Raw genomic sequence first — 25,699 nt, forward strand, 5'->3', positions numbered from 1 at the left:
CATTTTACATTAAACACAAAATTAACACAAATACTGTTTTGTAGATTTTTTTTAAAAACACTCAACCATTATATACATTCTATTGTTGATTTAAAAAACTACAAAAATAAACCCCACTCACTCTCTATGGTACAGAATAATACAAATCAATCCCTCAAGTCCAATCATGGGAGAATGTTCTGGAAGGGAGTCCATGTCCGGTCAAACTCTGTTAATGCATGAAATAGTCAGTGGGCCCCCAAGCCTCTTCATCTATCAGCATCAGTACTGGCACTCCTCAGGGCTGTGTGCTGAGCCCTCTGCTCTTCACGTTGTACACACACAACATACAGTTTGACATAAACAGTATGTTAATACAATAACATACAGTTCATCATTATTGTTTTTTGATACAGAATATACCAGAAAAATAAAACATCAATGGAGGAAAATGTGTCATGGTTGAACATCTCTAAGTATCCAAATGTGAAGATCAAAATAATCACATTTAACAAATACAACACAGGACATTTATGGAACATAATTCTACAGCTTTTCAACTGTGTGACGCGTCATGTGCTTAGTTAAACTATGTTTATTACTAAAACTTTTTAAACAGGTCACACATGAAAACGGCTTTTCACCAGTGTGAATCATCATGTGCCGAATTAAATTTTGTTTTTGACAAAAACTTTTTCCACAATTTCCACATGAAAACAGCTTTTCACCAGTGTGAATCATCATGTGCTGAGTTAAATCCTGTTTTCGAATAAAACTTTTTCCACAGGTCACACATGAAAACAGCATTTCACCAGTGTGAATCATCATGTGCCGAGTTAAACCCGGTTTTTGACGAAAGCTTTTTCCACAATTCACACATGAAAACGGCTTTTCACCAGTGTGAATCATCATGTGCTGAGTTAAAGCCTGTTTTTGACTAAAACTTTTTCCACAGTTAACACATGAAAACGGCTTTTCACCAGTGTGAATCATCATATGCTTAGTTAAATGCTGTTTTTGACTAAAGCTTTTTCCACAATTCACACATGAAAACGGCTTTTCACCAGTGTGAATCATCATGTGCTGAGTTAAAGCCTGTTTTTGACTAAAACTTTTTCCACAGTTAACACATGTAAACGGCTTTTCACCAGTGTGAATCATCATGTGCTGAGTTAAAGCCAGTTTATAACCAAAACGTTTTCCACAGGTCACACATGAAAACGGCTTTTCACCAGTGTGAATCCTCAAGTGCCGAATTAAATGTTGTTTTTGACAAAAACTTTTTCCACAATTTCCACATGAAAACGGCTTTTCACCAGTGTGAATTCTCATGTGCTGAGTTAAATCCTGTTTTCGAATAAAACTTTTTCCACAGGTCACACATGAAAACGGCTTTTCACCAGTGTGAATCATCATGTGCTGAGTTAAAGCCAGTTTATAACCAAAACATTTTCCACAGGTCACACATGAAAACGGCTTTTCACCAGTGTGAATCCTCATGTGCCGAGTTAAACGCGGTTTTTGACTAAAGCTTTTTCCACAGTTAACACATGAAAACGGCTTTTCACCAGTGTGAATCATCATATGCTTAGTTAAATGCTGTTTGTGACTAAAACATTTTCCACAATTCACACATGTAAACGGCTTTTCACCAGTGTGAATCATCATGTGCTGAGTTAAAGCCAGTTTATAACCAAAACTTTTTCCACAGGTCACACATGAAAACAGCTTTTCACCCGTATGAGTTCTCATATGAGCATCAAAAACAGATTTTGAAGTCAAACGCTTTTTACACATGTAACATGAGAAAGGTTTTCTTCTTTCCTGATTTTGGTTCTCAGCTTCAGCAGCTTCCTGGAAGATGTCTTGGTTCCTGTTTGGTTCTGATTCAGTGTGGTCTGATGGCTCATCAACAGGAACCACCATGCAGGTATCAGTCTCCTGTTTTAATTCAATCTGTTCTTCACCCTGACTGCAGTAAACTTCTTTCTCTTCCACTTTTATCTGCTGGTGTTTTAGATCCTCCTGCTCTTCTTTTATCTGATGATCTTCTGGCTCTTCCTGTTCTTGTTTCACCTGCAGAGGTTCTAACTCCTCCTGGTCCAGAGTGGATCTCCTCTCCAGGTTATAAACGTTACACTTCAGGGAATCTGGAGAAGAAAACAGAGAGAGTAATTGTTACCTTTTCTGAAATAAATACGAGTAATTGTTCATCTTTCAAGACAGAAATGAATAAAAAAAACCCAATTGATAATTCAAGAGCGTAGACAGAGAGACAGATCAGTCGATATATCCAGCTGACATTTGGGGAATTCTCAAATTAACGGATATGAAAAAAAATATTTTATTACAAAATTAATTGTAGTAGGGATTATTGTTAATATTTACCTGCAAATTGTATTATTTCAAGATACTATTTATTTTTATTACTTTAAATTATATTGAAATTTTACTTTAGTTCACTTTATATCTTTATGGTTTATTTATAAACATGAGTTTATTTGTAGGTTAATAGCTGTTTAGTTTTTGTTACTTTATTATTAACACTTGTAAGTTAGACATTAAGAACTGTGGGTCCATTTTCTGTAAGTATAGGGACTGGTATAGGACCAGCAAGCACTGGGTTGGGCCTGTGGGTTTTGACCAGAACAGGAGAGGAAACAATGAAAAGTAGTGATGGTGAGATGCAGCTTCATGAAGCCCTGAGGAACTCCATCCAATCATTCGACTCATGAGCCGATGCACCGCGGTGCTTCATTTGCTCTACTGTGACATCAACTGGACAATATATGTAAAATAGGCAACGTGAAAACAACATGAAGCTTTACAATGAATAAACAAGTTTAAAATGTTTGTGATTCTGATACATAAATTCTGATTAATCTGGTTGTATGAAACAATGGCTGGATCCAAAAGAAAACTAGAAACAAATAGAAAAGAGGGTTGTGATTGGCTTGTTACTCGCTATGTCACCAGGGACAACGATTTATTACTAAAAAATAAAAACTTTAACTGCTCAGGTTTAGGTGAGTTCTCTGTCTTACCCACTTCATTACTCAACACATCACTAATGAAAAGTTTGATCTTTGTTATTTGCTTGTCAAACAGGAAAAAATAAACTATAAAAGCAATTTTCAAGTTGTTTGGACATTGAACATCTTTTATTTATGTAACTGTTTGGTGTATTAGTTGAAAACGGCGTAAACATAAAGAAACTGTAAATTCCCACTCATATTGGGCCCATGAATGCACCTTTGCCCATAGTCATTGTGCCCCTTTTCCCCATAGACTACGTCCATCTGCCCCCGTCCCGGTTGTGGCGTGCCGGAGTCGGTGAGGCCCCTGCTGTGGGAGTGCAGCGCTGCTGTGGACCTGTGGGCGAAGGCCGGCTCCTTGCAATTCCCACACTTGCCAGCAAGGGAGGTCCTTCATGTACAGCTAGTGCTGTACGGGGTGAGCCAGCTGAAAATGACTAAAAAAGACCTCGATGAGAGGTGGCTCACCCCAGCCACTTGGACCTCCAGAAACTTGCTGGTGAGCGGGCGCAGGCAGATGCCCCCCGTGGCTATGATCCGGATGGCAGCAGCAAAAAGAGGAACACCAAGGGCTGCAGGTGGCGCGCCAAGGACACAGCCACCAAGAAGAATCGCCTGCGCCTCCGTGGACGAAGGAGCCGGTGCTCCACGAGTAGAGGTCCAAGCAGCGGCGGCCTGGCTCTCCGGTTGAGGCAGGAGGGAAGGAGCTTCAGGGCAGGTTTCCCCTCTGAGCACCAGCACTGTTTGGAAGGTCGAGACGGCTCCGGACTTTGGAAGGAGTCACCCCGGTCCTGCTCAACTTTTAACACACAGAGATTTTATGTTTTATAATTCTTGTTCTTAACTTCTTTTAGCCTAAATTGATGAATTTGTAAGTTTTTAGAAATTTCTGAATAATTGCAACAATGTAATGTTTTTAAATGTTTACAGTAACAATAAAATTTTTCGAAAGAAAAAAAGAAAAAAAAAAATCTGCGCATTTATCAATCATAACTCGCTAAATACTAAACAGATATTCACCAATTTTTCTGTAAACCTTATTAAAAGGTTAGCAACATTTACAAGGAAATTATTTTTAAATGCATTAAACTACACATATTTATATGGACATGCGTATATACATAATATCTATAAAGGTTTTATTCATGTTTTCCAGCCGAGGAGGAGCTTAAGAGAGATTCAGCAGCTGAGATTCATCAGTGCAGTGAATCCGTCTCTCCTTAAAGACATTCCCCACTTCTTCCTCACATGGTCTTTATGAAACCTTCAAAACTAAAACAGGAGCTATTTTACTTTAGACAGAGTGAAAGAATTTAATATAAATAAGAGTCTTTGCCACCTTGTGTGGAATAATCTAAATCAATGTTAGGGAAAGAGATCCAAAAAGTGGTGAAATCAACTTTTATTGAAGTTTAACTAATTAGAAAAAGGTTTCACAAATCCCAAACAAGGTTCTGAATATTCTGCTGTTAGAGCAGAATAATCCAGCTCAGGTCTGAAGACTCCAGGTGTTGTAGTTTTTAAACTAGAATCGAATAAGATGCGGAAGCTAGTGAAAAATTAGGTGGAATAACCCTTTAGCCATTTCCCGAATCGGAAACCAACTTCAGCTTCGTGTATATGAGCCATTTTCACAGCGTAATTGTGATTCCTGCGTTCATTTACCGGTTAACAAAACATTTATACGGGAAAAGAACATTTACTAAAATGATCCTCATACAGAAAGGTGCAGACATTTAGACCTTAACCTGCATCCAAACGCTGGTGGTTCCTACCTATTCGGTGTAAGATTATCTGGGGCCTCCGGGAGAAATCCAGCAGTCTGCGATGATCATCCATCTCTTCCTCCGACTTGACGATGATTTCTTTAAACTCTGTGAATGTTTCTTCAGCAGCAGTTAACGGCTCGTTGATAAACTCGTTTAGAGAAACAGTCGAACATTCAACCAAACAGACCATGCGCCATTTTCTTTGTCTTCTTCTTCTTCTTCTTTGGGATTTTATGACTGTCGTTCATTCATGTCATTGCATTACCGCCACCTTGTGGATCTTCTTCTTCTTGTTTTTTTTTTATGGCGGTTGGCAAACAACTTTTAGGTGCATTACCGCCACCTTCTAGACTGGAGTATGGATCAGATGTAAAGTCACTATAATCTTCCCATAATACCTGTTCTCCTTAGAAAATTAAAAATACTATTAAAAACTACGTCCCCCGATGATCTTTGAAGCAAACTTCTAATATCTAATTTATTTTTATTCCTATTTAAATTTCTAATTAACTCCTCCCTTTCTCGAACATACTTACTACATTCTAAAAAAAAATGTTGTATTGTTTCTAATTTCCCACAATAACTACAGAAACCTGTATCATGTTTATTTATTATTTTAAGAGTACTGTTTAAACCTGTATGTCCAAACCTTAATCTAGATATAATATCTTCTTCTTTTTTATTCCTGCTACATTTCCTATATTCTCCAACTTTTCTTTGGATGCTATAATAAAATCTGGCATTGCTTCCTTTATCCCACTGTTCCTGCCATTTATCCTTAATATACATTTTACTAATATTTTTAACCTCATTTTTACTCATTTTAATTTTTAAATCAACAATACACTTTTTTGCTGCATTCTTAGCAAAATTATCTGCCAGCTCATTCCCTATTACTCCAATGTGAGCAGGAACCCAAACTAATTTGACCAGAGATCCATAACTTTTAATCCTAAACATTAACTGATTAATATCAACTATAATATCTTGCCTTGATTCTGAATTTTGTTCTACAATACTTACTAATGCACTACTTGAATCTGAACAGATTACAACCGCTCTCTCTCTTGTTTCCTCAACCCATTCTAGAGCCATTAAAATAGCCATTAGTTCACCTGTGTATACTGTCAATTTGTCTGCTATTCTTTTATTTCTCATAATATCTAATTCCGGAATTATAAAAGCTATTCCTATATTATTATTTTACATTTTAGAGGCATCTGTATATATTTCTATATATTCCGCATATTCATTTCCAATATAATTTTCCACCTCTTTCTTTTCTAATTGTTTTCCTTTTTCCAGTAAACTTAAATCAACTTCCGCTATCTCAATTATCCATGGTGGGATAACAGGAAGAACAATCACAGGACTAATTAAACTATGATTTATTCCTATATCTCTTATTTCATTTTTTATAAACCATCCAAAACTATTTATTTGCTTTTTTTCTTTTTCTTGACAAGATTGTAACATAATATATGGAGGATAACTTTCTTTATGTCCTTTAATATTTGCCCAGTAAGTTATTGCTAATTGTTTCCTTCTGAGCTCCAACGGCATCTCACCCATCTCAACTTGTAGAGCTGAACATGAGTCTTCCATGTAAGTTTTTTATCAAACCAGAATCCTAAATATTTTATTTGATCTATCCTTTCAATAACATTCTCATATAATTTCAGACTTGTAATAATATTTAACTTTCTATTTGTAAAAACAACAACTTTAGATTTAGATATTGAGATTCTAAATCCCCATTCTAAAGCCCAAGCTTCTACACTATGTAATGCCTCTTGTAGTTTCCTATTTACAAATTCAATATTTCTTCCCCTCTTCCAGATAAGGCCATCATCTGCAAATAATGAAACACCAAAAGATTTATCTATATTATTAAAAATATCATTAATCATTATAATAAATAACATAGGACTTATTATACTACCTTGGGGAGTGCCATTTTCGATTTGATGCCTTGAACTTAAAACGCCACCTACCTTTACTTTTATATTTCTTTCCGTTAAAAATTTTTTAATCCATCTATATATTCTGCCCCTTATCCCCATTTGTTTTATTTTAATTAACAATCCTTCTTTCCATACCATATCATAAGCTTTTTCTATATCTAAAAAAATTGCTATTAGACTCTCCTTATTAATCTGAGCCCGTCTAATTTCATATTCCAGACATAATGCAGAATCTATTGTACTTCTACCTTTTCTAAAACCAAATTGATAGGATTTAATCTTTTCTTTCAACTCTAAATAATAAATTAATCTATTATTTACCATTTTTTCCATAATCTTACCAATGCATGATGTTAAAGCTATTGGCCTGTAACTCTCAGCTGAGTGAGGATCTTTACCAGGTTTACAAATAGGTATAACAATTGCTTCTTTCCACTTGTCAGGTAATATTCCTTCCTTCCATACCTTATTATATAATTCTAATAATATTTTTTTACTCAATTCACTAAGATTACTTAGCATACTGTAACTAATTTGATCATTCCCAGGAGTTGATTTACTGGAATTCTTCAATGCTTTATTCAACTCTATTAAAGGAAAATTTATATTAATAAGGTCCTCATTATCTTCATCATTATACAGTAATTCATTTTGATTCTGCAATGTAATTTCACGTCCTTTTTTTTTCTTTACTATTTAGATTTTCCGTGCTATGTATCTTTGTAAATACTCTTGCTAATAATTCTGCTTTACTTTTACTATCTACTATAATTTTATCATCCTCTTTTAATACTGGAAAGAAATATTCTCTTGATTTACCGGACATTTTTTTTATAGTATTCCAAACCTTATCTAATGCAGTATTTCTCCCTAAGGACTCACAATATTTCCTCCAATAATCCCTTTTAGCATTTCTTATAATTTTCCTGACTTCTGCCTGTCTCCTTTTGTAATTTATTAAATTTTGGAAACAAATAATTTTTTAAAGACTTTTAAAAGCCTTATTCCGCATTTTAATTGCTCCTGAACATTCTGACGTCCACCAAGGAACTATTCTCTTTTTTTTTTGTACCATTACTTCTAGGAATGGCTATTTTTGCTGCGTTAATAATGCTTTTACTAATTTCTAAATTCAATTCATTTATTGGTTTACTTGTATCTATATTTACCATATTAATCTCATTTATTATTCTAAATTTTTCCCAATTTGCATCCCCAAATCTCCATTTTCCCTCACTTTTTATCTGGTTTTCCTCTATATCAATTTCTACCTCAACAAAAATTGGATAATGATCACTTCCTATTGTACTTTTTTTGCATATTCTCCAGCTGCAATTTTCCGCAAAAGATTGCGACACCAAAGTCAGATCAATAACTGATTCTTTCCCTCTGATCAAATCCACCCGAGTGCCTACACCATTATTTAACACTACCAATTCTTTTTCTTCAATCACTTCTTCTAAAACTCCTCCATTATAATCATCTTGCTCTCCCCATAAAGTACTGTGTGCATTAAAATCCCCACACCAAATTATCTTCCCTCTCCAATGTCTTAGGATTGTTTCAAGTTTTAATTTTTCCAATTTTTTACAAGGATTATAATAATTTATTATTTTGATATTTCCATTATTTGTCCAAATTTCTACAGCAATAATTTCTAGGTCTGTTATTATTTGAAGCTGAATGAATTTAATATTTTCTTTTATAAATATGGCACATCCTCCTCCATTCCCATTTATTCTATCTTTACGTAAAACTGAGTAACCATGAATATTAAATTGCAGTGATGATTTAAGCCATGTTTCTTGAATACATATTATGTCTGGTTTTGTATTTAAATTGTTGATGAAACCTTTAAATTCCTGTCCATTAGCTATTAAACTTCGAGCGTTCCATTGTAGAATTTGAATTATGCAACAATTAGAGAAGCCTCATTTTCAGATGATCCTTCCCCATGTCTAAGTTCATCATGAATTTTTTCCCATGACAGATCTTTGACATTAAAAAACTTTGTAGCTGCCTTTACTATAATTTTTATTTTTTCAGTCTTAGTTCTTGCTTGTTCTGAGCAATTAATGATATACGCAAGAAAAGGAATTAGTTTTTCTAACGTGACATTACCCTGATTTTTATTAATCCCTTCTTCCTTTCCATAATTTGTTTTTGGATCATTTCCAATATTTTTCACCTCTTTCACTGCTTCAGCATATGTAATTCTCCTATCAATTTTAACTTTTTGAATTTCGGCTGCTTCTTTTCTAACCATACATCCTGCATATGCTGCAGTATGATTTCCTCCACAATTACAACATTTAACTGGGTTACTTCCACACTCACCATACGAATGTTCACCTCCACATCTACCACATCTCTGTTTCCCTTTACAAACATTCGCAGTATGACCATATCTTTGACACTTATAGCATCTGAGAGGCGGTGGAATATAGGCTCTTACATTAAAACTCATGTAACCAACCATCACCTTATCAGGCAGAACTTTATCTTTGAAATCTAATAGAATAGATGTACTGTCCATTTTCTCCCCATTCCTAAAAGCTTGCAATCGTTTGATGCCTATAATCTCTCCTCCTTTCATTACTTTCTTAAGCTCTTCCAAATTTTCTCCAACAGGGATCCCTGATATTACCCCTTTCACCCCTCTTTCTTCCCCCACTACCTTTCTTTCTAACACTTCTTTTTTGCATACCATTTGTAGTTTTACTGCCTTATTCTTTTGTTCAGCATTCTTACAAATAATAAGCAGGCTCCCATCTCTTAAAACTTTAGCTAGTTCTACATCTCCGATGACTTTCTTTAATCCATTTGATAGATTGATAGGACTTACCCCAATCATATCTTGTCCAGCCTTAAACTTTAAAATAACTTTAAAGTCTTCCATCATTATTTTCTTTTTTATTTCCACTCTTTCTTCCTCATCTTCAAGAGACCTTTTACCGGCATTTATTCCCTTTTTACCTTTATCCTTTCCCCCTCCCCCTCTTCTATTTTCTACCATAGACCATCCTGTATGCATATTTTCATCTTCTGAACACCCTCCACTACAACTAGCCATCTAGATCCACTCACAGCCCAGATTATGCCAAAAACCACCTTAATACTCGCCAAAATAACGCATAAACGCTTCCTGTCTCCAAGCTTCAGGTCAAACAGCCCTGCGTTGATCCACCCCTCGTCCAATCCTCGTCCCCTTGTGGATCTTACGATCATCACGTTCATTTAAATGTGCGGTGCTGGTGGTCGAGTGTAAAGGACTTTTAATGGGTTTTTCTACTTGAATTTTCTACCGGTATTTTAATAATAGTTTGTAATTATTTATTTTTTAGCTCTCAGGATTGAAGGTGGTGCGTTTGGCCCAGATGGTGGCGCCCCCTGTTGCTGTGGCTGTCCTGTGATCAACATAAATCGATGGAGGGAAATCCAACGAGTGTTTGTGACGTCACGGTGTTTGGTGATTCTTTGCTCGGGAGCCTCCGATCCAGAACCTGTCAGCACCTACCGCCAAGCCTCGGCAACTATGTGTGATTGGTCAGATGTGTGGAGCACACGCTTGACATGAGGGCAGTGGACCGACCGAGGGAAAAAATCTCTCCGCTCTAGCAGAAGAGCAAAACGCGCAAGGAGAGGGAGAAGGAGGGGAGAGACAGCGAGGCACCGCAGGACAAAAAAAAACGATGTGGGGAAAAACTATCAGCTCTGGCACTTACAGAGCACAAGCACAACGACAGGGAGGCGGAGAGACAGCGATATACTGTAGGAAAAAACCCGGCTCCCATTGTGGAGCCGGTTCCAATCGTTCACTCCAAAGAGCCGGCTCTTAGAGCCGGATCGTTAGCGACCGACACATCACTAGCACCCACCGCCAAGCCTCGGCAACTCAGCTTAGTTTTTCTAACTCCTTCTTATCTACATAGAGGTATTATTTAATTTTACTGCTTTTATTTTAATAAATTATTATCACTTTGAAACAGCGTCTGTTGCAAAAACGTGCCTGTGCCCTAAATCAAATCCTGGGTGGAAGTCCCAGGTGGCGTTTTGGCAACAAACTAAATAATTGTGTATTTTTACCATCGATTGCCTCACTAATATTTATTTAGCTAATGTTAGTTTATACACTCTTTCTTCTGCACTAGATGGGTTAAATGCTATTACTCTCTTTAATACTGAAATTATTCAATATATGACCTTATACTTTACCTTTGCAAGCATTTCTATGCAACATTTAAAGTTTTAAGCAGGGTTGTTGGTACTAATTTTAAGTTATTCAGTTTAGCTGACAGATTTGCACTGTTTAACTTTTTCCTGCTGCTTCTACTCATTTCATTTCAGCAAGTGTTCTGCAGTTGAACTCAAATGTTTCTACAATTTTCAGCAGTAACATTCAGCACTAACATGACATTTTCACAGGAAAGGCAAATGTTCTACTAACTTTCTAAGACACTAATAATATATCTATGTGTGGAGGTTAAATTAGTTCCAGCATTAGAAACATGGTGATCTATAATAGAAAACAGCTGCAGCAGAACAGAGGAAAATATAACTAAGACAAAAGACACAACAAATTATTGAAGAAAATATTCAACCATATTTTCTACAATCAAGAAAAATTAATGCATGAAAATTAATTTATAGTGAATATTTCATTTTCTATAGAGTAAAACGTTTTTAAAAATGTCTTTATAAAGCTTTTACATAGGTAGAGTTAGACTGGTTAATATAATTTGAAACAAATAACAGCATAAGTTGCAATATCATCTTGTTTCAAAGAGAAACCTATCAAAGATTTTATTGTATATATGTTTGAGAATGCACAACCATTAATGAAAATGTTCAATTAGAGCTAATAAACAGAGGTGAATAAATTGATTATAACTTTTCTATCAATTATAAATATTATCATTTTATAACTTTGTTTAAGAACTGATTTCCTAAAATGACTTATGACAAAATAAATTGTCACATGGTGACATGACTACTTCAGTAACTAACCCGTATTTGGCTTGGACAGATCTGGCCCAGGTGAGGCATGCCTCATGTGAACCGTGCCATCACTGCCAGATCTTTCCTGAGTCTGGCTGACATCCAATTTGCCATGCCAGAGGTTTGCCAGATGTGTCAGCAGAATGCCAGATCCGGTTCAGGTCGGTCTGCTGTGTGGGAACCGGCGAAGGCTCGCTCCTCTGGTCACCGTTTGCTCGATTACCTGTCCGCCCTCCAACACCACCTCCACCAGCGATCTACACCAAACTCTGAGACTCCACACGCCACCAACAAGCAGCCTCGACTCCAGCAGCCCCCACCGCTTCTTCCTCCCTGGCAGATTAACTGCATTTCATCAAGTAAGTAATTAAATCCTCTCCTTCAGTCTCAATTCAAGAACGCAGACTCACCATTCACCTTTCCCTCCTCCAGGATGCAGTCGATCCTATACAGTGGACTCCGGAACAAGATTCACATTTCATTCAATTCTCTGGACAAAATAAACTGTATTGAACTGATTCACCGGCTTCATGTTTGTTCTGTATGTGGGTCAAGCGGATCAATCCCCTCATGACAGAAATTATGCTTTAAACCTCAGATTTTAACAAATGTAACTTTATATCAACATTACATTTTTTATGGCTTTCTTTTTATTTGTCTAAAAGAAGAAAATCTGGATTTATACACATAATTGCTCGACTCTGGAGAACCTGGCCGTCCTGTGGGACATTGTTGCTGGTACGGGTCTAGGTTTTGGGCATCTGGGGTCTGTGGCCCTCATCTGGGGAGGGACATTAGTGACTCTGTGAATGACTTCTGGCGGCAGCATGTGGTGAGTTTGGGGCTCCTTACAGCTTGAGATGGGTTACTGGCATGGTGGCCGTATTGTTCCTGGGGTAGTCTTGGGATTCTGGGGGCGTATTTTCCCTGGATCCTGGCTGAACCCTGAGACTTGGATTCTGATCCGTATGTAGTCTGGATTTTGGGCCGGTTCATGCACTGCATGTTTGCACTGTGAATTTTCAACATGGTTTTGGGCTCTTTATGCCACGTCTTGTCCTCAGTTGTGAGGTGGATCGCAGTGGGGTGGTGGTGGTCCTGTGTCTGGATGATCCAGCAGTCTCTGTGTGAGCCTGTCTCTGTGTGGGTCTGTCAGGGTTGGGGTCGCTGAGCTCTCATTATGTTGGACTTCACAACAACCATCGTCTTGTACCAGGTTAGGATTGGCTTTTTTATTTATCACTTGGCGGCGGGGATGTTTATGGACCTGTGAGGGGCTGCTTCCTTTTTCACAGTTGGTGCGTTGGCTTTTCTGTAGCATCCTTCCTACTGGTGGTGTAGTCGGCAAGTTGAGAGGCTTGTGTTTTTGGCTTATTTGTGTATGAAGTGGTGAAAGTGCTTGTGTTGGCTGGTGTTTGCATTTTGATTGGCCCCTTTTTTTGGGTCTGGGATCGTTTGCTGTCTGTCTGTCTTGGTGTTGGTATGGGGTGTGATTTATTGCTTTGCTAGCCTATCTGTGGCCACAGCCTGGTGCTGGGCTGGGATTCAGGGCTGTGGGTGGTATTCTTGTTCTGGATATTGCGCTGAGCTGGCTGGTCGGTCCATTTCTTGGGTTGGGGTTCTTTCAGTCAACCCGGTGCGCTGTATGTCTGCTGGATCTTCTTCATTGGGACTAGGTGGATCCTTTGGTTGGAAGGCTGGCTTTGTGACATGGGATAGGGATTTGGATTGAATGATTCCTAAGCTGGTGGTCCTGGTTCTGGTTGGATCTCTGTGTATGAGAAATGCAAGTGGGTGTATGGCGTCCATTTTTGTTTTGTTTATTTTGACATTATCTACATGGGTTTGAATGTCTGGGTGTACGCATGAGAATGGGAACATGTGATCTTGTCTCTGTGTGCCTAGTCTGTCTGTCAGGTTTGGTCTCTGGCTCCCTCCTCTCTGTGATCACCTTTATATCAAGTTGGGTGAGAGGAGGGGGCCCCTATAAAACTTTATTCTCATCTTTCTTTTCTCTCCCGCTTTCTTCTCCGTCTCATTACAATTTAATAAAACAAACCCAAAGCAGTTTCTAATAAAGTTTCATGTAATTATATCAGGGAGAAGCCATAATGCTCCACTTATGCAAGTCTTTAGGGCTTAACCTTGGTACTCGACAATGCTGAGTGTCACACTGTCAGACAGGACAAGTTTAATACAAAACACAACAAACAGACAAAATGCAAGTGTATAGTCAATGGTAAATGTATGTATAGCGATTTATCTAGTGCAGAGGATGCCAAAGTGCTTTACATGTTGATGGTGGTAAGCTACATTGTAGCCCAGCTGCCCTAGGGAAGACTGACAGAAGCTGCTACACAATGGGCGCCATCGGACTTCTGACTAACAGCAGGCAAGGCAGGTTTGGTGCCTTGCTCAAGGACTCAACAACTGAGATGGATGTGGGAAGTTTGAACCGGAAACCCATCAGTTACAGGAACCACAGTGGCTACAACCAGTATAGCTGTAGTACCACCATCTACTGGGTTCAAGGATCAGGCACAACATACACTAAAGAAAAACTCAAAACTTTAATGTTAAATGAAATGTTACACCTTTATTTCTTTCTAAAATACATATAAACATAAAAATAGTTTCAACATTAAAATACAGTAATCTAAATGCTGCAGCAGAAAAAAGCAAAATATTGAAAAATGACTTCATCTATCAGCATCAGTACTGGCACTCCTCAGGGCTGTGTGCTGAGCCCTCTGCTCTTCACGTTGTACACACACAACATACAGTTTGACATAAACAGCATGTTAATACAATAACATACAGTTTATCATTATTGTTTTGTGATACAGAATATGCAAAAAAACAAACATCTCTAAAGGAAATTGTGTCATGGTTGAACATCTCTAAGTATTCAAAAGTGAAGATCCAAATTATCACACTTAACAAATAAAACAATTTTGAGCTTTATAGACATGAAACCCCTCCAGTCTTTCATTCAAGATCTTAACCAGAACAATTCCATAGTGAACCTCAACATTGGACATGTATGAATAATACTTCTACGGCTTTTCAACTGTGTGACGCATCAAGTGTTGAGATAAACTGAATTTGCGACTAAATCTTTTCTCACAGGTCACACATGAAAACGCCTTTTCCACTGTGTGAATCCTCAGATGCTGAGTTAAAGCTGGTTTTTGACAAAACCTTTTCCACAGTTCACACATGAAAACGGCTTTTCACCAGTGTGAATCCTCATATGCTGAGTCAAATGCCGTTTATGCCTAAAACTTTTTCCACAGTTCACACATGAAAACGGCTTTTCACCAGTGTGAATCCTCATGTGCTCAGTTAAAGCCGGTTTATGAATAAAACTGTTTCCACAGGTCACACATGAAAACGGCTTTTCACCAGTGTGAATCATCATGTGCTCAGTTAAAGTAAATTTTCGACTAAAAGTTTTCCCACAGGTCACACATGAAAATGGCCTTTCACTGGTGTGAATCATCATGTGCTGAGATAAATACTGTTTATGCCTAAAAGTTTTCCCACAGGTCACACATGAAAACGGCTTTTCACCTGTGTGAATCATAATGTGCCGAGTTAAATACTGTTTATGCCTAAAACTTTTTCCACAGGTCACACATGAAAACGGCTTTTCACCAGTGTGAATCATCATGTGCCGAATTAAATCGTGTTTTTGAGTAAAACTTTCTCCACAGGTCACGCATGAAAACGGCTTTTCACCAGTGTGAATCATCATGTGCCGAGTTAAATTAGATTTTTGACGAAAACTTTTTCCACAAGTCACACACGTAAACGGCTTTTCACCCGTATGAGTTCTCATATGAGCATCAAAAACAGATTTGAAAGTCAAACGCTTTTCAGAGATGACACTTGAGAAAGGTTTTCTTCTTTCCTGATTTTGGTTCTCAGCTTCAGCAGCTTCCTGGAAGATGACTTGGTTCCTGTTTGGTTCTGATTCAGTGTGGTCTGTTTGCTCATCAACAGGAACCACCATGCAGGTATCAGTCTCCTGTTTTAATTCAATCTGTTCTTCAGCCTGACTGCAGTAAACTTCTTTCTCTTCCACTTTTATCTGCTGGTGTTTTAGATCCTCCTGCTCTTCTTTTATCTGATGATCTTCTGGCTCTTCCTGTTCTTGTTTCACCTGCAGAGATTCCAACTCCTCCTGGTCCAAAGTGGATCTCCTCTCCTGGTAATAAATGTTACACTGCAGGCAATCTGGACAAGAAAACAGATTTAAAAAGCAATCGTTATTTTATTGAAGTAAATGGGAGAAATCGTTCATCGTTTACGACAGAAATGAAAAGAATGAAAAAACCCACACCGAAAAATTTAAGAGCGTAGACAGAGAGACAGATCAGGCGACAAATCCAGCTGACAATTGGAGAATTCTCAAATGAACGGATATTAAATATTTTTTATTTATTATAAAATTAATAATAGTTGCCAATGTTGTTAATATTTACTAGTAAATTTTATTATTTAAAGATATTACTTATTTTGGAACTATCATTACTTTTATTTGTGTTAAAATTTGATTTTAGTTCACTTTATATTTTTGGGGTTTATTTACAGAGTTTATTTGTAGGTTAATAATTGTTTAGTTTTTGTTGCTTTGTGTTTGTTATTAACTTTTCTAAGTTAGACATTATGAACTGTGGGTCCATTTTCTGTAAGTATAGGGACTGGTATAGGACCAGCATGCACTGGGTTGGGCCTGTGGGTTTTGACCAGAGCAGGAGAGGAAACAATGAAAAGTAGTGATGTGAGATGCAGCTTCATGAAGCCCTGAGGAACTCCATCCAATCATTCGACTCATGAGCCGATGCACCGCGGTGCTTCATTTGCTCTACTGTGACATCAACTGGACAATATATGTAAAATAGGCAACGTGAAAACAACATGAAGTTTTACAATGAATAAACAAGTTTAAAATGTTTGTGATTCTGATACATAAATTCTGATGAATCTGGTTGTATGAAACAATGGCTGGATCCAAAAGAAAACTAGAAACAAATAGAAAAGAGGGTTGTGATTGGCTTGTTACTCGCTATGTCACCAGGGACAACGATTTATTACTAAAAAATAAAAACTTTAACTGCTCAGGTTTAGGTGAGTTCTCTGTCTTACCCGCTTCATTACTCAACACATCACTAATGTAAAGTTTGATCTTTGTTATTTGCTTGTCAAACTGGAAAAAATAAACTATAAAAGCAATCTTCAAGTTTTTTGGACATTGAACTTCTTTTACCTTCGTACGAAGCATCACCTCAGTGCAGCAGTGGCTTGTTGACTGAACTTTTATAGGATGTTTGGTTTGACAAACAATCGCCACTACAATTTATTTATTACAAATTATTACATTTTACAGCTACTAACACACTATTATTGTTTCATGCTGTTTGCTTTACTAACCTTGCGCTGCATTGTTCACATTTCTCCTGTTTTCAAAAGTAAGTTTGATTAGTTAAAGGAGGAAAAGCCATAAAAAGGTCATTTTATTTCTACATCAATGAGCCATTTTCACAGCGTAATTGTGATTCCTGCGTTCATTTACCTGTTAACAAAACATTTATACGGGAAAAGAACATTTACTAAAATGATCCTCATACAGAAAGGTGCAGACATTTAGACCTTAACCTGCATCCAAACGCTGGTGGTTCCTACCTATTCGGTGTAAGATTATCTGGGGCCTCCGGGAGAAATCCAGCAGTCTGCGATGATCATCCATCTCTTCCTCCGACTTGACGATGATTTCTTTAAACTCTGTGAATGTTTCTTCAGCAGCAGTTAACGGCTCGTTGATAAACTCGTTTAGAGAAACAGTCGAACATTCAACCAAACAGACCATGCGCCATTTTCTTTCGTTCCGCTTCTTCTTCTTTGGGATTTTATGACTGTCGTTTATTCATGTCATTGCATTACCGCCACCTTGTGGATCTTACGATCATCACATCTAAAGATTCTCATACAGTGCCAGTTCTCTTTGAAAGACGTAAAATCTTTTCTTCCACTTTATCTAAATAAATCAAATACAATATTAGTATTCCAGTTTTCCACAAATCCAAAGTTAATATTGTCTTCTGATTCGTATCTCCTACATCCCGCAACATGTTTCACAGTTTCTTCACTCCACCAGATCAGAACCTTTCCTATAGTTTCCGTATATCCACAATGATCGCTGCTGCTTTGTTAGGAGTTACCGCTGGTTCCGCCCATCCTGTGGCTTATTGAGAGCCAATCAGCACCGGCTTGTTCATTTAATTGTGCGGTGCTGGTGGTCGAGTGTAAAAGACTTTTAACGGTTTTATCTATTTGATTTTTCTACCGGTATTTAAATAATACTGTAGTTTCTTTCTACTGCACTAGATGGGTTAAATGCTATTACTCTCTTTAATACTGAAATTATTCAATATATGACCTTATATTTTACCTTTGCAAGCATTTCTATGCCATATTTAATTTTTTAAGCAGGGATGTTGGTACTGATTTTAAATTATTCAGTTTAGCTGACAGGTTTGCACTGTTTAACTTTTTCCTGCTGCTTCTACTCATTTCATTTCAGCAAGTGTTCTGCAGTTGAACTCAAATGTTTCTACAATTTTCAGCAGTAACATTCAGCACTAACACGACATTTTCACAGGAAAGGCAAATGTTCTACTTACTTTCTAAGACACTAATAATATATCTATGTGTGGAGGTTAAATTAGTTCCAGCATTAGAAACATGGTGATCTATAATAGAAAACAGCTGCAGCAGAACAGAGAAAAATATAACTAAGACAACAGAAACACTAAATTACTGAAGACAATAATAATCAACCATACTTTCTACAATCAAGAACCATCAAAGTATGAAAATTAATTTATAATGAATTTTAAAAGTAATTGTTTTTTATTTATTCATTACGCTATTACATAGGTGGAGTTGAACTGGTTAATATAATTTTACAAATAACAGCATCAGTTACAATGTCATTTTGTTTTAAAGAGAAACTTATCATCTTTTAAGTTTTAAATCTAAGCTTAGATCACTTTTAGACCATATACAGTACAGACCAAAAGTTTGGACACACCTTTTAATTCAATGAGTTTCCTTTATTTTCATGACTATTGACATTGTAGATTCACACTGAAGGCATCAAAACTATGAATAACACATGTGGAAATATGCACTAAACAAAAAAGTTTAAAACAACTGAAAATACTCCTTATATTCTAGTTTCTTCAAAGTAGCAACCTTTTGCTGTGATTACTGCTTTGCACACACTCTGCATTTTCTTGATGGGCTTCAAGAAGTAGTCGGTCGGTCCATTTCTTGGGTTGGGGTTCTTTCAGTCAACCCGGTGCGCTGTATGTCTGCTGGATCTGCTTCATTGGGACTAGGTGGATCCTTTGGTTGGTAGGCTGGGTTTGTGAATTGGGATAGGGGTTTGGTTTGAATGATTCCTAAGCTGGTGGTCCTGGTTCTGGTTGGTTGTTGGATCTCTGTGTATGAGAAATGCAAGTGGGTGTATGGCATCCATTTTTGTTTTGTTTATTTTGACATTGTCTACATGGGTTTGAATGTCTGGGTGTACACATGAGAATGGGAACATGTGATCTTGTCTCTGTGTGCCTGGTCTGTCTGTCAGGTTTGGTCTCTGGCTCCCTCCTCTCTGTGATCACCTTTATATCAAGTTGGGTGAGAGGAGGGGGCCCCTATAAAACCTTTTTTTCACCTTTCTTTTCTCTCCCGCTTTCTTCTCCGTCTCATTACAATTTAATAAAATAACCCCAAAGCAGTTTCTAATAAAGTTTCATGTAATTATATCAGGTGGAAACCATAATGGTCCACTTGTGCAAGTCTTTAGGGCTTAACATTGGTACTCGACAATGCTGAGTGTCACACTGTCAGACAGGACAAGTTTAATACAAAACACAACAAAAAGACAAAATGCAAGTGTTTAGTCAATGGTAAATGTATGTATAGCGATTTATCTAGTGCAGAGGATGCCAAAGTGCTTTACATGTTGATGGTGGTAAGCTACATTGTAGCCCAGCTGCCCTAGGGCAGACTGACAGAAGCTGCTACACAATGGGCGCCATCGGACTTCTGACTAACAGCAGGCAAGGCAGGTTTGGTGCCTTGCTCAAGGACTCAACAACTGAGATGGATGTGTGTAGCGCCTTTCTCAACTGAGCAGATCTGACTGCGAGGTGTAGTGTTAACCAGTTTGTATAATCAGAAGTAGGTACGGCACGGAGTCATGAGTGGGGTGAATAATTAATACAACTGATACAAAAAAGTAAAGTTTGTTATTATTGCTATTTATTGCAGTGGCAATAATAATAATAATAATAATAATAATAATAATACCAAAACAACAAAACAATAAATTTCCAAAAACAGAAGGGGAAACAAACAAACCAACAAAAACAATTATAATAATAATCAGTGATACTTCAAACGTAATAGAGTCCACAATAGATCCAAGAACAAAAAGAGAATAATTATGTTCCCTTTTCAATACTCAGAGTTTAGTTCGTTTCTGTAGGGAAAGTGTAGTTCCGTTTTCCTACCACCAGATGGTGGGTGGGTAGCTCGCCATCTTCCGTCATCAAGTGAGTCAATGCAAGGGGAAGGGGGAAAAACCTGACCTAAAAGGCCAGATAACACACATTAAGTTCATATATAAACATTATATTTATATAAACTAAAAGGAAGAGACAAGAAAACAATTAAATATGTACTTGCTATATTTTAACAACTTCATAGAAAAAATAAAAAAGAAAGGAGAAGATAAAAAGAAAAATTTAAATCCTTTTTTTTTTTAAAAAGCGCACTTCATAATTCAAGTTCAAAATTGCCTAGATAATATAATTAGCAGTCGTTACAAACAACCAATATTGAATCAATCAACTTACAAATGTGATTGATCAAAGTAGCTACAAACTAAATCATATTAGGTACCAAATTTCATCGCTGCACCAACATGGAATGCAACACCAATAAAGAAATCATGGAAAAAATAATCAAATCTAAAGTTGAAAGGTAAACCCTTAAATATTAAAGGTGTGGTCTTTAATTCGGCTGCAACAGTGTGATTCTTCATTAAGTAAGTAATTAATAAGTAGACTAAACTGATGTGGGCCACTGATTGTCGATGGATCAGAGCTAATGCTAATGCTAACTGGCGCAGCAGAGCGAAAATAACGCCCTATTATCTACTCACCGTCGAGTAACGGATTATCTGATGAGGTGGATGCAATGATAACTTGCTCAGATCAGGAAGGTTCACCAGCTGTCAATGGATCACAACCTGGCGAGTGATTCAACAGGAGGGAAATATTAGCGGCGCTATCATTGCAAATACTATACAACGTCAAGTCAGATGGTATTTAACAACTCACCGCAATCTTCAAGTTTTAGAGATTAAATGAGTGATGAGTCGATTCAGAAACTCCAGGTTGTTTTACAAACAACCAACAGTGAGTAGCAGCAAGGTGGGGAAGAAAAAACAAAACCCGGAAGCACACATGACAATCAACTTAAAGGGAAGGTGATTGGGTCATGGCGGACACCTGGGTTACATGTGGGAAGTTTGAACCGGCAACCCATCAGTTACAGGAACCACAGTGGCTACAACCAGTATAGCTGTAGTACCACCATCTACTGGGTTCAAGGATAAGGCACAACATACACTAAAGGAAAACTCAAAACTTTAATGTTAAATGAAATGTTACACGTTTATTTCTTTCTAAAATACATATATACATAAAAATAGTTTCAACATTAAAATACAGTAATCTAAATGCTGCAGCAGAACAGATTAAAATATTACAGCTAAAACAAGAGAAAAAAAGCAAAATATTAAAAATAATTACATGTACTTTGTGCAATCAATGCATGAAAATTAGTTTGAGGTGAATTTTGCATTTCTTTAAAGTACAAATGATTTTTTTTTTATTTCAATAGATTTTAATTAGGTAGAGTAAAACTGGTTAACATAATTTGAAAGAAATGAAATCAGATTCAATCTCATTTTACATTAAACACAAAATTAACACAAATACTGTTTTGTAGATTTTTTTTAAAAACACTCAACCATTATATACATTCTATTGTTGATTTAAAAAACTACAAAAATAAACCCCACTCACTCTCTATGGTACAGAATAATACAAATCAATCCCTCAAGTCCAATCATGGGAGAATGTTCTGGAAGGGAGTCCATGTCCGGTCAAACTCTGTTAATGCATGAAATAGTCAGTGGGCCCCCAAGCCTCTTCATCTATCAGCATCAGTACTGGCACTCCTCAGGGCTGTGTGCTGAGCCCTCTGCTCTTCACGTTGTACACACACAACATACAGTTTGACATAAACAGTATGTTAATACAATAACATACAGTTCATCATTATTGTTTTTTGATACAGAATATACCAGAAAAATAAAACATCAATGGAGGAAAATGTGTCATGGTTGAACATCTCTAAGTATCCAAATGTGAAGATCAAAATAATCACATTTAACAAATACAACACAGGACATTTATGGAACATAATTCTACAGCTTTTCAACTGTGTGACGCGTCATGTGCTGAGTTAAACTATGTTTTTTACTAAAGCTTTTTCCACAATTTCCACATGAAAACGGCTTTTCACCAGTGTGAATCCTCATGTGCCGAATTAAATTTTGTTTTTGACAAAAACTTTTTCCACAATTTCCACATGAAAACAGCTTTTCACCAGTGTGAATCATCATGTGCTGAGTTAAATCCTGTTTTCGAATAAAACTTTTTCCACAGGTCACACATGAAAACAGCATTTCACCAGTGTGAATCATCATGTGCCGAGTTAAACCCGGTTTTTGACGAAAGCTTTTTCCACAATTCACACATGAAAACGGCTTTTCACCAGTGTGAATCATCATGTGCTGAGTTAAAGCCTGTTTTTGACTAAAACTTTTTCCACAGTTAACACATGAAAACGGCTTTTCACCAGTGTGAATCATCATATGCTTAGTTAAATGCTGTTTTTGACTAAAACTTTTTCCACAGTTCCCACATGTAAACGGCTTTTCACCAGTGTGAATCATCATGTGCTGAGTTAAAGCCAGTTTATAACCAAAACGTTTTCCACAGTTCACACATGAAAACGGCTTTTCACCAGTGTGAATCCTCAAGTGCCGAATTAAATGTTGTTTTTGACAAAAACTTTTTCCACAATTTCCACATGAAAACGGCTTTTCACCAGTGTGAATTCTCATGTGCTGAGTTAAATCCTGTTTTCGAATAAAACTTTTTCCACAGGTCACACATGAAAACGGCTTTTCACCAGTGTGAATCCTCATGTGCCGAGTTAAACGCGGTTTTTGACTAAAGCTTTTTCCACAGTTAACACATGAAAACGGCTTTTCACCAGTGTGAATCATCATATGCTTAGTTAAATGCTGTTTGTGACTAAAACATTTTCCACAATTCACACATGTAAACGGCTTTTCACCAGTGTGAATCATCATGTGCTGAGTTAAAGCCAGTTTATAACCAAAACTTTTTCCACAGGTCACACATGAAAACAGCTTTTCACCCGTATGAGTTCTCATATGAGCATCAAAAACAGATTTTGAAGTCAAACGCTTTTTACACATGTAACATGAGAAAGGTTTTCTTCTTTCCTGATTTTGGTTCTCAGCTTCAGCAGCTTCCTGGAAGATGTCTTGGTTCCTGTTTGGTTCTGATTCAGTGTGGTCTGATGGCTCATCAACAGGAACCACCATGCAGGTATCAGTCTCCTGTTTTAATTCAATCTGTTCTTCACCCTGACTGCAGTAAACTTCTTTCTCTTCCACTTTTATCTGCTGGTGTTTTAGATCCTCCTGCTCTTCTTTTATCTGATGATCTTCTGGCTCTTCCTGTTCTTGTTTCACCTGCAGAGGTTCTAACTCCTCCTGGTCCAGAGTGGATCTCCTCTCCAGGTTATAAACGTTACACTTCAGGGAATCTGGAGAAGAAAACAGAGAGAGTAATTGTTACCTTTTCTGAAATAAATACGAGTAATTGTTCATCTTTCAAGACAGAAATGAATAAAAAAAACCCAATTGATAATTCAAGAGCGTAGACAGAGAGACAGATCAGTCGATATATCCAGCTGACATTTGGGGAATTCTCAAATTAACGGATATGAAAAAAAATATTTTATTACAAAATTAATTGTAGTAGGGATTATTGTTAATATTTACCTGCAAATTGTATTATTTCAAGATACTATTTATTTTTATTACTTTAAATTATATTGAAATTTTACTTTAGTTCACTTTATATCTTTATGGTTTATTTATAAACATGAGTTTATTTGTAGGTTAATAGCTGTTTAGTTTTTGTTACTTTATTATTAACATTTGTAAGTTAGACATTAAGAACTGTGGGTCCATTTTCTGTAAGTATAGGGACTGGTATAGGACCAGCAAGCACTGGGTTGGGCCTGTGGGTTTTGACCAGAACAGGAGAGGAAACAATGAAAAGTAGTGATGGTGAGATGCAGCTTCATGAAGCCCTGAGGAACTCCATCCAATCATTCGACTCATGAGCCGATGCACCGCGGTGCTTCATTTGCTCTACTGTGACATCAACTGGACAATATATGTAAAATAGGCAACGTGAAAACAACATGAAGCTTTACAATGAATAAACAAGTTTAAAATGTTTGTGATTCTGATACATAAATTCTGATTAATCTGGTTGTATGAAACAATGGCTGGATCCAAAAGAAAACTAGAAACAAATAGAAAAGAGGGTTGTGATTGGCTTGTTACTCGCTATGTCACCAGGGACAACGATTTATTACTAAAAAATAAAAACTTTAACTGCTCAGGTTTAGGTGAGTTCTCTGTCTTACCCGCTTCATTACTCAACACATCACTAATGAAAAGTTTGATCTTTGTTATTTGCTTGTCAAACAGGAAAAAATAAACTATAAAAGCAATTTTCAAGTTGTTTGGACATTGAACATCTTTTATTTATGTAACTGTTTGGTGTATTAGTTGAAAACGGCGTAAACATAAAGAAACTGTAAATTCCCACTCATATTGGGCCCATGAATGCACCTTCGCCCATAGTCATTGTGCCCCTTTTCCCCATAGACTACGTCCATCTGCCCCCGTCCCGGTTGTGGCGCGCCGGAGTCGGTGAGGCCCCTGCTGTGGGAGTGCAGCGCTGCTGTGGACCTGTGGGCGAAGGCCGGCTCCTTGCAATTCCCACACTTGCCAGCAAGGGAGGTCCTTCATGTACAGCTAGTGCTGTACGGGGTGAGCCAGCTGAAAATGACTAAAAAAGACTTCGATGAGAGGTGGCTCACCCCAGCCACCATCAAAGACGCCACTTGGACCTCCAGAAACTTGCTGGTGAGCAGGCGCAGGCAGATGCCCCCCGTGGCTATGATCCGGATGGCAGCAGCAAAAAGAGGAACACCAAGGGCTGCAGGTGGCGCGCCAAGGACACAGCCACCAAGAAGAATCGCCTGCGCCTCCGTGGACGAAGGAGCCGGTGCTCCACGAGTAGAGGTCCAAGCAGCGGCGGCCTGGCTCTCCGGTTGAGGCAGGAGGGAAGGAGCTTCAGGGCAGGTTTCCCCTCTGAGCACCAGCACTGTTTGGAAGGTCGAGACGGCTCCGGACTTTGGAAGGAGTCACCCCGGTCCTGCTCAACTTTTAACACACAGAGATTTTATGTTTTATAATTCTTGTTCTTAACTTCTTTTAGCCTAAATTGATGAATTTGTAAGTTTTTAGAAATTTCTGAATAATTGCAACAATGTAATGTTTTTAAATGTTTACAGTAACAATAAAATTTTTCGAAAGAAAAAAAGAAAAAAAAAAATCTGCGCATTTATCAATCATAACTCGCTAAATACTAAACAGATATTCACCAATTTTTCTGTAAACCTTATTAAAAGGTTA

General features: G+C 37.4%; 2 protein-coding genes and 1 long non-coding RNA gene across 5 annotated transcripts; all 3 read right to left on the reverse strand.

The window, feature by feature from the left end:
• Positions 1 to 82: 82 nt before the first annotated feature.
• Positions 83 to 17,683, reverse strand: LOC114155777 (gastrula zinc finger protein XlCGF57.1-like). Of its 3 annotated transcripts, none has more exons than XM_028035860.1 (3): positions 17,434 to 17,683; positions 15,875 to 15,984; positions 83 to 1,983 (listed from the first exon to the last, which is right to left on the reverse strand). In XM_028035860.1, exons 1-3 carry the CDS (start codon positions 17,615 to 17,617, stop codon positions 526 to 528), a joined length of 1,752 nt encoding a protein of 583 aa, XP_027891661.1. In that variant the 5' UTR covers positions 17,618 to 17,683; the 3' UTR covers positions 83 to 525. The 3 variants fall into 3 exon arrangements, with proteins under 3 accessions (XP_027891661.1, XP_027891663.1, XP_027891662.1); XM_028035862.1 differs by lacking the exons at positions 15,875 to 15,984; positions 17,434 to 17,683 and adding exons at positions 2,020 to 2,129; positions 4,790 to 4,845; XM_028035861.1 differs by lacking the exons at positions 15,875 to 15,984; positions 17,434 to 17,683 and adding an exon at positions 4,790 to 4,879 and having other exon boundaries at positions 83 to 2,129.
• Positions 17,684 to 20,143: 2,460 nt separating this feature from the next.
• LOC114155840 (uncharacterized) lies at positions 20,144 to 21,456 on the reverse strand. Its single transcript, XR_003597836.1, has 3 exons — positions 21,159 to 21,456; positions 20,981 to 21,067; positions 20,144 to 20,405 (listed from the first exon to the last, which is right to left on the reverse strand). It is a non-coding gene; the product is annotated as an uncharacterized LOC114155840 (long non-coding RNA).
• Positions 21,457 to 21,869: 413 nt separating this feature from the next.
• On the reverse strand, positions 21,870 to 23,254 carry LOC114155828 (gastrula zinc finger protein XlCGF57.1-like; the record flags this gene model as incomplete). Its single annotated transcript, XM_028035940.1, has 2 exons — positions 21,870 to 22,814; positions 23,067 to 23,254. Coding segments are annotated over 2 exons (690 nt in total), but the record flags the coding sequence as incomplete, so codon positions are not given.
• Positions 23,255 to 25,699: the final 2,445 nt, after the last annotated feature.

Source organism: Xiphophorus couchianus, chromosome 13, assembly GCF_001444195.1.
Source record: "Xiphophorus couchianus chromosome 13, X_couchianus-1.0, whole genome shotgun sequence".
Classification (NCBI taxonomy): Eukaryota; Metazoa; Chordata; class Actinopteri; order Cyprinodontiformes; family Poeciliidae; genus Xiphophorus; species Xiphophorus couchianus.

What these genes read in the sequence shown, in the direction of transcription:
- LOC114155777 (XM_028035860.1), bottom strand. Translation starts at nt 17,617, where the DNA reads ATGGTCTGTTTGGTTGAATGTTCGACTGTTTCTCTAAACGAGTTTATC. An exon ending in GATAATCTTACACCGAATAG is followed by an intron (nt 15,985 to 17,433) that starts GTAGGAACCACC and finishes TTTCTTGTCCAG; the next exon opens with ATTGCCTGCAGTGTAACATT. An exon ending in AAGAGCCAGAAGATCATCAG is followed by an intron (nt 1,984 to 15,874) that starts ATAAAAGAAGAG and finishes AAACACCAGCAG; the next exon opens with ATAAAAGTGGAAGAGAAAGA.